Below are 12,697 nucleotides of genomic sequence, written 5' to 3'. Positions count from 1 at the left end.
CCAACAAGTGGTATCAAAGCAAGGTTTTCTACTCTCTAGGCAACAAACATCAGTATTTCTATCATCAACAAGGTCCCCATATTCATGAGGGAAAACTACAATATCTGGAAGATAGGAATGCAAGCGCATCTGTCCGTCATAGATGATGACATGTGGTACGTCATTACTGATGGCCCGATAAAGATCCAGACGAGCACAACCTCAACCGAGGGTATTCTTGAGATTAAAGACAAACCAAGGTCTGAATGGACTACTGAAGAGAAGAAGAAGAATAACCTCGACAATATGGTGAAGGACATTCTTTACAAAACACTAGATGATAATATGTTCAATAAGATCCAGGCTTGTACCTCTGCTAAAGAGATTTGGGAAAAGCTGACCCAACTATGTGAAGGCAACGACAAAACCAAAGAGAACAAACTCAAGGTCTCCACACAAAAATACGATAGCATAAAAATAAGATCTAGAGAAATCATGACGGATTTCGAAGAAAGGTTCACCAGCATTATCATCGAGCTTTCCACTTTGGGAAAAACATATAACAATCGAGAAGTAAATATGAAGGTGGTGAAGGCTCTTCTTAGAGAATGAGATATAAAGACTTTGTCTATGAGGGAGTGAAAGGATCTGAGTAGAGTAGAGCTGCATGACCTCTTCGAGGATCTAAAAGCTTACGAGTTTGAGCTAAACTAGAGAAACGAAGAGGAACAGTCAATCTCAACCATCAATAACCACTGAGGAGTCACCTACTACTCCCATCACAAAGACAACTGAGCAAATTAGCAAAGACGTTATGTCACTTTTCGTGAAGAAGTTTGGCAAATTTATGAAGAAAAGCCAATATCCTCCTAACTCAAGTTCAAATTCAAATAAATACAACTCTAGAAATGAATCAAAAGCTAACTTGAAGTGTTTTAATTACGATAAACCAGGACACTTTAAAGTAGACTATAGGAAGCCGAGAAGAGATGACAAAAGGAATTCCAACAAAAAGAAAAATGAGCAGAAGGCTCTAGTAGCTAAGGAAAGGAAGAGCAAGTGGGATGACATCTCAGATAAAATCTATTCGTCCGAAAGTGAAGATGATGAAGAAACCCATGGCTGACATTGATGAGGTATTTGATTTTACATCCGAAGAGTTTTCAAGAGATGAGTTGATAAATACACTCAATGACATGGTCATTGAGTACATGAAGCTATCAATCACATTTGATGAAATAAAAGTGAAACAGGCATATGATAACATCACCTCATCCCAAGATACTCAAAAAAAATCTTAGGAAAGTATCATGACTGAGTTCTCATCTGAGAATGAGAAGCTCAAAGAAACCATTAAAAATATTTCTTTAGAAAACCAAATATAACTATGTGGTTAGTTCCTGGACAAAGTCTAGGGAAGCCGTCAAAAAGCTGATTACTTAACAAAGACCTGCCAGATGCAAATTCGGTTTGGGATTTGACTAAGGTTGCCCAGACAAGTCCAATCACAAGCTGAACCCAGTTAAAGGCGAGTTTAAGACTATAAGCTTTGTCAAGGGACATTTAGCTGATACAGGAAACTAATCACAACTGTGATGTATTAGCTTCAAGAGATGTAATAATGTATGTAAGGCCAACTGTCAGGTGGCTGAAGCTTGAGAAGTTAACAATCAGTCGATCTAGCAAAGAAAAACCTAACAGAGAGTCAAGGAAATTTCATCAAAAACCATCTCAAAAAGCTAAGAAATCATCAGCAGGCAGAAAAGCATCTTCCAAGTCCGACAACTATGCCCTATTAACAACCCAAAGTGGGAAATCCATAAAGATAACACAAATCTAGATTCCCAAAAGACTGATGAACCACAGACCCAATTAATTTTGGGTACCAAGATGTAAAATTTTATTTGCAGGTTGTATAGAAAAGTTCCTTGTAAGAATCGGTCTGGTACCTGGACAGTGGATTCTCCAAACATATGACCGATAACAGACGGTTATTAACGGATGTAATCAAATACACAGGGCCAAAGATAACCTTTGGTGATAATAGAAAAGATAAAATCGTGGGTAAGGGTAAGATTATTCATGCTAACTTAACTATTAATAATGTACTATTGGTAAAAAATCTTTACTGTAATCTAATAAGTATTAATCAAATTTGTGACAATAGTTACACAATTGATTTCCAAATGCATGCATGTCTAGTTAAGGATCAGCAGGGGAATACTTTGTTGACTAGTAGTAGAATATGAAATTCATATAGAATGAATTGGAAAAACAAGATTTCTAAACTAATATGCATGATTGCAATGAATGATCAAAACTGGCTATGACATTAAAGACTAAATCATCTAAATTTCAAAACTATAAACAATACGTGTTCAAAAGAATTGGTAAATGGTATACCCGAGTTAAATTTTTCTAAAGATAAGATCTACTCTGCCTTCCATATGGGAAAACAAACCAGATCGACTTTTAAAAAAGGGCAATATTCATTCCAACAGGTGCTTGGAATTATTGCATATGGATATCCCTAAAGTTGCATATTTTAGAATTTTTGGGCATAACTATTTTATTCATAATAATGACAAGAATTATTTGACTGCTTTTGATGCCAAAGTAGACGCTGGTGTAATGTTAGGATATTCAACTGTCAGTAAAACATATAGAGTATTTAACAAACAAATTCTAAATGTTGAAGAATCCATACACATTGTCTTTGATGTATCTATGGAAAGTAATTCTAACGAAAACATCGAAATCGCTAACAAGTTAGAAGATAGTAACCTTCAATCTGATAGTGACGACGGAGCTGAGGTTGTAAGAAATAGTGCGTCTTATCAGTCGGCTGATCCGGTTGATGCTTAACCAATCGTCCAGACTATAAGTTGGCAGGCTTCTGATAGTTTGGATGTTGTGGGGCCAGCTGATCAGACATCTGACCTTCTTGGACCCCACTTCAGATAGAACAAGAATCGCCCACCTAAATCCATCATTGGTAATCCGTCTTCTCCTATTAGAAACTCAGCCTTTATTTCACAAGTAGAAACCAAAGAAGATAGATGAAGCACTACTTGATCCCGATAGAATTAATGCAATGCAAGAATAACCTAAGGAAGCTATTGGATAGCTCATTGCAATTCAAAACAACTTTAAAATCAAAAACCCACTTTTTTATTCAATAATTGTTTTGAACAAATTGATCATCATCTAGGTTGATCCATACCTTGAGATGATAATCAACATGTTCTTGAGAGCTTTGTGAGGCTACCCAAGCTCTTGGATAAAAGAATTAGAGCTAAAAAATGAATTAAAAAAATAAATTTATGTGTTCTTGAGGACCGAAACCTGTGAGTCTAGGACTGAGAGATCCGACGGAGGATCCTAGGTCCGGACCGAGACCAAGGACCGAGAAAATTGACTTAGGACCGAGACCAAGGACCAATGTTATTAAGTTAAGACCGAGACCTATGACCGACGTTCTTGAGCTAGGACCGAGGAATCTGACCGAGGATTCTCATCTAGGACCGATGGAATTTAAACCTAGGAACGAGAGGTCTAACCTGGGATCGAGAGCTCCCAAGTCAAGGAACGAGAAACCTATCCCCAGACTAGCATAGGACCGATAAGTTCTTGTTAGTAATCTTATCTCATAAAAATTACACGTAAATAATATACGAAAATAATACAATGATAATAAAACAAATACAATAGACTATTTAAGAAATGAAGAAAAATCTTCTCGTTTGCTCCGAGGCCTGTGGAATCACAGTTCCCTTAAAATAGTTTCACCGTCTCCCGTTTGTGCTGGAGAGTTTCGTCGGTGGCTGCTTCCCAGGGTACAACGGAACCTGCAATGATTTAGCACAGAAAACCACTACAACAGCGAACTAGACAAAAGTACCTGAATCACAATCACCGGGTTTTGCACAAAAATGGTCGAGTCAAGAAACTCGAAGAACACTCACAAGAACACTCACAAGAACAAGGAAAGACTTTAGAATTCTAGAGAGAGAAGTGATAAGATAATGTGTGGAGAGGAATACAATGTGAAGGGATATTTATAGTTGAAAATTAAACTCATAATCAATTCTTTAATCCAACGGTCACTAATCCATCATCCATTCATCCAACGGTTATCGTTGCTTGCCTTTTCATCATCTTTGCAAGTCACATCCTACAATAAATATTTTGTAGTTACAATGGCAATTAACATCATTTGTTAATTGCCTCATTCAAGACATTTATGTTAATTGTAACAATTAACAAATTTAATTCACAATGAATTTGATGTGAATTTTATTTGGATGAAATTTCACCTTAATTTACATTTGAATTTCATGTGAATTTCATTTGGATTAATTTCACTTTAATTCACATTTGAATTTCATGTGAATTTCATTTGGATTAATTTCACTTTAATTCACATTTGAATTTTATGTGAATTTCATTTGGATTAATTTCACTTTAATTCACATTTGAATTTCATGTGAATTTCATTTGGATTAATTTCACACTTAATTCACATTTGAATTTGGTGTGAATTTCATTAGCCCAAATATCATTTCCATCTAATTAATGGAATTAGTTTAATTCCAACAGTTCTTACACCTAAACAGTTAAGATCAACCAAGGACCGAGAGTCCTTAGCACCTCGACCGAGAGACTCCAAGAGCGAGATCTCTCGAGCCCAAGACGAGGGTCTCCAGACATCAACTGATAAAATCAGACCTGAACCTTAAGACTCCGGTCCTAAGGATTGTTTGGTTCCACTTTTTAAAATCCAAAATTATTTTTGTAAATTTTGGACCCTAAATCATTTCTAAAAATCACGAAAAAATAGAAAATATATTTTAAATATTTTTGGGATGTTTTCACAAAATATTTCAACAAAGGCTTGTTTGTTATTTATTTCTAAACCTAATGCCAATAAAAATTCCTAATATTCTTCAGGTATTTCCACCCTAGTTATCGTTAGCAATAGGTACTAGTATTTAAATATTGATGTTTCAATACTTTAAATAACGCTAAACCTAGAAGCATGATTAGGACCGGAAAAATAATTAATTAAAAATCAAACATTATACAATAGCAAGAATTTGTTCAGGTTGGGAATGTGACCCTGGCGATCTTTAGATTTTACGATCATGTCGTCTATATAGACTTCCACTTCCTTGTGGATTATGTCATGTGAGATCATAGTCTCTACTATTTGGTAAGTAGCCCCGACGTTTTTAAGTCCGAAAGACATGACCCTAAAACATAATGTGTCTACCTCTTTATAAATGTGGTTTTTTCTTTGTCTTTTTGAGTGATTAGGATCTAGTAATATCCTGAAAAACCACCCATGAAAGACAATAGTTGATTGTTAGCAGCATGATTGACTAGAATGTCGATATGAGATAAAGGAAAACTATCTTTAGAGTTGGCTTTGTTCAAATCGCGGTAGTCTACAAACGCGCATCCTTTCGTCTTTCTTTAAGACAAGAACCAAGTTGGCTATCCATGTGAAGTAGTCCACAATTTCAAGGAATCTTATTTCCAAATGTTTTTGAACTTCTTCTTTAATTTTGGCTAAAACCTTAGTTTCCATTCGTCTTAACCTCTGTTTGACGGGTTTAGCCTCTAGATAAAGAGGAATATGATGTCGAACAATGTCAGGATCTACACTTGGCATATCCTTGTAAGACCAGGTGAACACGTCTTTGTTGGCTTTTAACAAGTCTATCATTTCATGACGTTCGTCATCACTCACGCTTTGTCCAATTAATACAATTTGAGGATCGCCTTCTATATTAAGGTTTATCTCGATTGTTGTTTCAGCAGCGGAAACACTTTTGTCCTCATGTTCCAAAAGGTTTTTTATTTATAAATTAATATCAGACTGAAAGGAAACATCATCATCTGAAATATATTAGAAACTTTATTCTGGTGTTTTATTGGACGCTTTATTACAAAAGAAGTGGACATCCCATCAAGATTGTTTTTACAAACTTCTTTATTTATTACAACATCATACACTTTTTAATAGTCAGAAAAGGGAGTGTTTTTGTCATCAACTCTCAGTTTGATCATATGAACTTCATTAGTTGTTGGTAGGTTTGTGGAATCGTTCTTACAAGAACTTTCATCATCTGAATCTTCTTCCGTCGTAGAGAGGTCATTTCTAACCAGATTCTCCAAGGTTTTGTGCTAATAAGAGGTCCTTTTCCTAATCATATTAACAGTAGAATTCCGATTATAAGAACAATATAAAAAGAATTCGAAACCTGAAGAGTGGGTTTGAAAAACTTGATTGAAAAATGGCTCAGGGAAATCAAAATATAGTGTGATTTCCCCTTCTCACACAAAATGTTAGGGTTGGAGGGATATGTATATATTGCTTAGATATTTTACCTTTTCTAGAACCTTCACAACTTGTTGGAATATATCCAATACCGAAATTATCTGCATCATAATAGGACTAAGGAAAAGAAGGCATGCTAGTAGCATTTGGTCCTAGACCCATTCCTGAGAAATATCACATTTTCTACATGAAACGCATGAACATGATATTGTTAGGTCTTAAGTCTGGAATGTAAGATGAATCCTGGCCTTGCCTAAATATAGGACAAACGTCAAATCAACTTAAGTCAACCCCTGGGTTAATGGAATGAGTTGAACCAACGATGGTCGTGACATACTTCTCACATTCTATGATGATGAGTTTACTGTTAGCCATGAACTGTATCTTCTGATGTAGTGTGGAGGCCAGAGCCTTAGCCTGATGCAACCAAGGTCTTTATAAGAGTAGGTTGTATCATGTATGACGGTTGCATATTTATTACTTAGAATTATACCTCGAATGGTATATCGGCTACGTAAATCAATGTTTGGAAGCTACCCATAATTTCTCGACAAGAATTGTTAAAGCCTCGAACACATAAGTCTTATGGAATGATTTTATTAGCGGAGACTCCGATTTCTTAGAGAGTCCTCCATGGACATATGTTTAGTGTTGAGCCATTGTCAATTTGAGTCATGAGAATGATTTTATCATCCATCTTTACAGAAATGTAAAGTGCCTTAACATGAGTTTAGTGAGGAGCATGTAGATCTTTATCCTCGAATCTTATCATGTTGATTCACAAAGCTTCTGAAATAATTCAAACCAACTCTTCAGGGGTTATATTGACTGGTATACTAGCCTTTCTTAGCTCGTTTAGCACGACCTATCTATGTTCTATAGAATACATCAGAATTTCTCATATGGAAATATTGACATTAGTCTTCTTTAATTGAGTAAGAAGACTATCGCCCGAGTTTTGAGCTCTGGGCTCATTTTCCTTTCTTAGGCCTTTAGATGGTTTAGGAATATTAATTAGATCCGCTTTGGGTTGTTAAGACTTCATGTCGCACATTTCTTCTTAGAGAATTTGTGCTGGGATTATTAGGGATCCAAAAATTTTGAGACACTACCGACGTAGGTAGAATTCTTTGATCCTCCTTTTTAGGCCATGGATTGACCATATTAACTTCAAGATTGTCAATAGGTTCATCCACGAAGATCATATTCATTAGTGATTAGGTAAACGATTTTTCGCGATCTTAGGTTTAGGGATGATCTTCTAATCAATCAAGTCTTGACAATGATACTTAAGGACACTACAATTATTAGTAGAGTGACATTTCATCTGATGGTATGCAAACCATGCATTTTTAAATTTTCCAAGGAACTCTTTAACTTCTCTTAGAGTTAAGAGCTTGATTAGATTCCTTTGTTGGAGGAGAGTAAGTGTTTAACTCAGGGTCATACCCAAATCATCAAAAGTTCTGGGAGGTCACAGGGCCTTTGGTATTGACGGTTTAGATGTCATCGGGACATTTGTTTTAATCGATACATGTTTTCTTGGACTTGGCTTAGGAGAGGCCGGAGCTTGCCAAGTATTGTCCTTTCTTTGAGGTCTCATAGGAGCAACATATGTCTTCACAGTTTTACCCTCATTTCTTTCATTTTCAAAGACTTCGTTGAGATTATTACCAATCTTGAGGAGTTTCTTCATGTTTTTGGAAGGTTTTAATGGCAAATCCAATAGAATATCGACAATTAACATTATCCAAAATCATATCGTTTTATCTTTGTTCTCTAGGTAAATAATCGATTTCTTCAGCAACAATTTTCCATCTTTCGATTAAAACCGAAAATTTCTTGTTCTCTCCTTGTTTCACATTCTTGATCTTCTTCCCAGGCCGTTTTAAGTTGAAATACATGTTAAACTGTTCTATAAAGGCTGATGTGAGTTCATTGATAGTTTGAAGGTATGCTGCCTTTTTTTGGTGGTACCAACGTAAGGTTGCATCATCTAAGTACTGTGAAAATAGATGGAAGATTGTCGGTTCTCCCAAATGTAAAGGTGTCATATCCATTATATATCTGGAAGAAGGCGACAAGGTCACTATTGCCTACATATTTTGACAAAGATGAAAACTTTACACCAAATGGGATGATTGTTCGTTAAGAAGTCTTCATAGCATTTTTCCAATCATGGTGTTCATTAATGCGATCTTTGGTTATCTAATTTAACTGATCTTGGATCTTGGCTTGATTGGCATTCAACTGAAATATTTGTACCTCGTATTCCATAAAAGGAATAATCGTAGGGTTTACGCCCTCTTGGGCGTTAGGGTCAACGTTGATAGCTTCTGGCTAGGTCCTAATTGATCCATTATCTTCATCTTCATGCTCATCTTAAAGAGAGACTTCTTCTATGTTACGATGAGTTTGAAGGTTAATCCTGATTTGTGTGATGATAGGTGGGATAGATTATGGTGGTTGTCCTGATGAGGATGACTGATTCTGAACATGAATAGCAGACTTGGTCATTAAATTTGTTAATACTGCCAATTGTTGTGTTACTTGTTGAAGAGTAGCCTTCATTTCAACAATCTCAGTTAGAGATACCTTATCCTTATCCGTTTTAGGAGTTCCTTCGGTCATTTCTTGGCGCATAAAACGTCCAGTTTTTGAGTCTCTTCTTTGTGGGGTCGTACTGTCTTGTTGTAATCATGGGCTGCGATTGAGAAGAGAAATAGGTGAGGGTTTGCAGATGTAACAAAGTACAAATGCTTATGCATATAAGAATGAATCCTAGAGAATGAACATCTCATTTTGTGATTCGATTAAAACAAACATAGATTCGTATAAAAACATACTCGCAAAGTTTGTTACAGACAAGACTATTTTATTGATATTCATAGACAAAGTCTAAAAGGGAAAAGTGCTTGACGGAAATTAAAGGCTTTAAGTCTAACTATAGTCTGTTCCGACACTAGTATCTTCCTCTACTTTAGTTTCTTGAACTTTTTTGTACTTTTTGAGGATGTGGTCTAGGTATTTCATTCACTTTGATAAGATATTCATTTGATTTCGAGATATTCTGTATATGCCATATGGTCGATGGGTTTATCCTCGGTGAATGTAGCTTCGATAAAGTTATAGCCTAAATGCTAGAAAAGGCTATGGGTATAGTAGTAAGTAACACATTCTAGACTCATAAGAATGATTAGTGACTTGTCATCCATTATGAAAGTCATTTTATTGATGGGATACCATGGAAGAATGTCTCAAATTTCATCACTGCTCTGCACCAGAGGTCCAAGCAAGGCTTCCTTCATTCTTCGATATTGGATAGAAGTGGACATGACACCATCAAGAAGAACTGGCGGTAAGCGCTTGCACTTGTCAAGCAACCACATATAGAGGATTAAGGGGGACCCCTTTTACTCATAGTAGAAGACATACATGATCGAGATGTATGTAATATCATTTGAAAATCATTCTAACATGTTTACAAATATGTTAGGAAACTATTTGAATCAAAATTCAAGATCAAAATCTCAAGAACATAAAATTCAAAATTTTCAAATTTTCAAATCAAAATTGGGTTTTTTTTATTGGGGTTGAATTGATGAAATCTCTTTCGACATAAATCTTAGAGATCATCTAAGGATTGATTTCAACTATAGAAAGCACTAAAATGAACCCTAAATAAGATCAACCCGATTGAACTTGAAAATTTTCAATTTTGAATCATAAATTTAATTACAGTAGGTGTGGAATCTTACTAGCGATTGGAGAACACTCCAATGATATTTATAAAGTTTTCTAAAACTTTGGATCGAAGTTCAAAACACCAAAGTGATTTCTTCAAAACCAATCGCCGAAGCTTCTTTGAACATCTTCAAATAGGCTGTAATTAGTGGATTATGTTCGATGGATTAGAAGAATAACACATATGTATTTATACTCAATCTAAGTCGGTTTTGAAGTCGAATTCATCTTCAATTTTTCTTTTGAAATTCTTCTTCTTCGTTTCTATTTTGTCCTCGCCAACCTAGTTCTAGGGTAGCTTTTGACTTCAATCCTTAGGGGTAATGATGGCGAGGGAAAGACGTGCACGTTGGTGAAGTTTGGAGGAATAAGGATGGAAGATGGAGAAGATGGAGCTTCTGAAAGGTCACTAGCATCGAGCGCGTTTCTCTGGCCACATGAAGTAGATGAAAAAATGACGTCGTTTTGTTTAAATAAATCACACCGTTGTGTTTCGTTGGCATTCTGTCAGTCGTTGGAGCGTTTGGGCTAATAGGGTTAGCATCCTGTTAGCTGATCTAGTGTGGACCCAGGCGCACGCTTTATTGGTTACAACCGAATACGCGGCTTCTTCCTGGGCCATGGAAATCCAGCGTTGATCCGATGGATACAATTTCTGCTGCAGTCTATTTGCTTATTTTTGGCTACACTAGATTATCCGTTTTTATTTCTAATAAAAGGGTCATTTGAAATCGAATTTGAACCATTTTTTTCATTTTTTTTCATCAAATTAACACCAAAAAAATATTCTTGACAACATAATAAAAATTATGTTCATTTGTTTTATTTTGTTTTTAGGTATTTTGAGATATTTATATAATTATTTTAGACTATAAATTACACATAATTTATGTCTAAAATCATAATTAAATTATTTCAACCCTTTTGAGTTTAATTTGGGTAAAATAAATATAATATTTTAAAATCAAATTATTTTTAATTTTTATTTAATTTTTCTAATTTGGATTTAATTATTATAATAATTAATCCTAATTTACTCTTAACCTCTCCTTTTGATCATTTTAAATTTAAAAAATTAAAATATTATTTTAATATTATTATAAATTGGGGTAGGCTAATTTTCATGTTTACAATTATATAATTTTTTTTTATAGAAGTACATTATATAACAAAATTTAATAAATAATATTTATATAAAAATTATAAAGATATTATCAAAATTTATAATAATTTATATAAAATATAACTTCTCCACAAAACATTCATATAATGTGGATTCTTGGAAAATTATATATTGTGAAGTTATGTTTTTTTTTTAAACTTTTTTAGTTACACAAGACATTTAGGCATGTGATAGTTATATTAATACATTATTGGGATCGAATTATATTTCTAATATTGGGTTTATAAATAAGAATTTATAATGATTTTTTTTATGCATTTTCAGCATCATTTATGTAGTATATACTATGAAAAACTAAAAAATAAGATTAAATGGAGTCTTCATTTGATTAGTTATGAGAATCCAATTTTAACGGGAATCAGTTTATTTTAGAAAAGAAAGTGAATGCTATTAGCATAAACTGAGCTTATTGATTAGATAGCTATGATGATGGACAATAAGAACTCGTTGATATACGTTTATTTCTCAAGATTATTTTAAATAATAAATAATAAATAAAAATAAAGTGATGAGAATATATACATATAATAAATTTATCATGTTACCATGTATTTGTGGGTAAAAAAACAGAAATTGAGATGTATAGGTTTTATTATTATACTAATTTTATATAAATATATTTAAAAAATGAGAGAGAAATTAAAAAAATAATAATAATAAATGAAAAACATAAAGAATGAATAAAAGAAAATATTAAAAAGTGATAGAGTAAAACAATGTTATTATGGACTTAAACGTTATAGGAAAACTAAAGAGAAATGCGTTAAACTTAAAATGTGTTTAATTATAATTTTTTGCGTTAATTTATTACACAAAATTATTTTAATAGATTATTACGTAAATGTTAAATACTCGGATTAAAACGCTGAATCAAACGCTCCATTAGAATATGTAGATTTTGAGTGTGATTTTTTTTAAATATTAATAATATGTTTTTTTTGGATGATTATATGTAAAATTTTATTAATTGTAATGTGTATTATCAATTAATTGATATATATATTAAATATTTTTTTCTATGTAGGCAAGCTTTTAATAAACTATTGTGTTAAATTGACATGTCAATTTATATTTAATATTATAATTAATTCATGTGCATCACGTGTGCTTTTTTTCCTATTGGAAGTTTAATATTTTATGAGAAAAGTTCAAAATAGCAAATTATAAAATAGATAGATAAAAAGGAGAACAGTACATTAAAGAGTTGCAAAGAAATTTATATATATATATATATATATATATATATATATATATATATATATATATATATATTAATATTGATACTCATTTCCCATTTACATTGAAATGTGATAAGCAAGCTGATATACATATATCTAAAAATTTTGTTTTCCATAAAAAAAAAAAAAGAATATTGATTATCATGGGGTTAGAAATCAGATATTAACCAATTTTATTAAACTCAAACGTATACCTACAAAGAAGAAGTT

The 12,697-nt window shown here is 33.3% G+C and overlaps 1 protein-coding gene across 1 annotated transcript; it reads left to right on the top strand.

Annotated features, from left to right (window-relative positions):
* Nucleotides 1-84: 84 nt before the first annotated feature.
* LOC124935161 lies at nt 85-591 on the top strand. Its single transcript, XM_047475614.1, has one exon. It carries the CDS (start codon nt 85-87, stop codon nt 589-591), a length of 507 nt encoding a protein of 168 aa, XP_047331570.1.
* Nucleotides 592-12,697: the final 12,106 nt, after the last annotated feature.

Source organism: Impatiens glandulifera, chromosome 4, assembly GCF_907164915.1.
Source record: "Impatiens glandulifera chromosome 4, dImpGla2.1, whole genome shotgun sequence".
NCBI lineage: Eukaryota > Viridiplantae > Streptophyta > Magnoliopsida > Ericales > Balsaminaceae > Impatiens > Impatiens glandulifera.
This window is presented reverse-complemented; position numbering and strand designations above follow the sequence as displayed.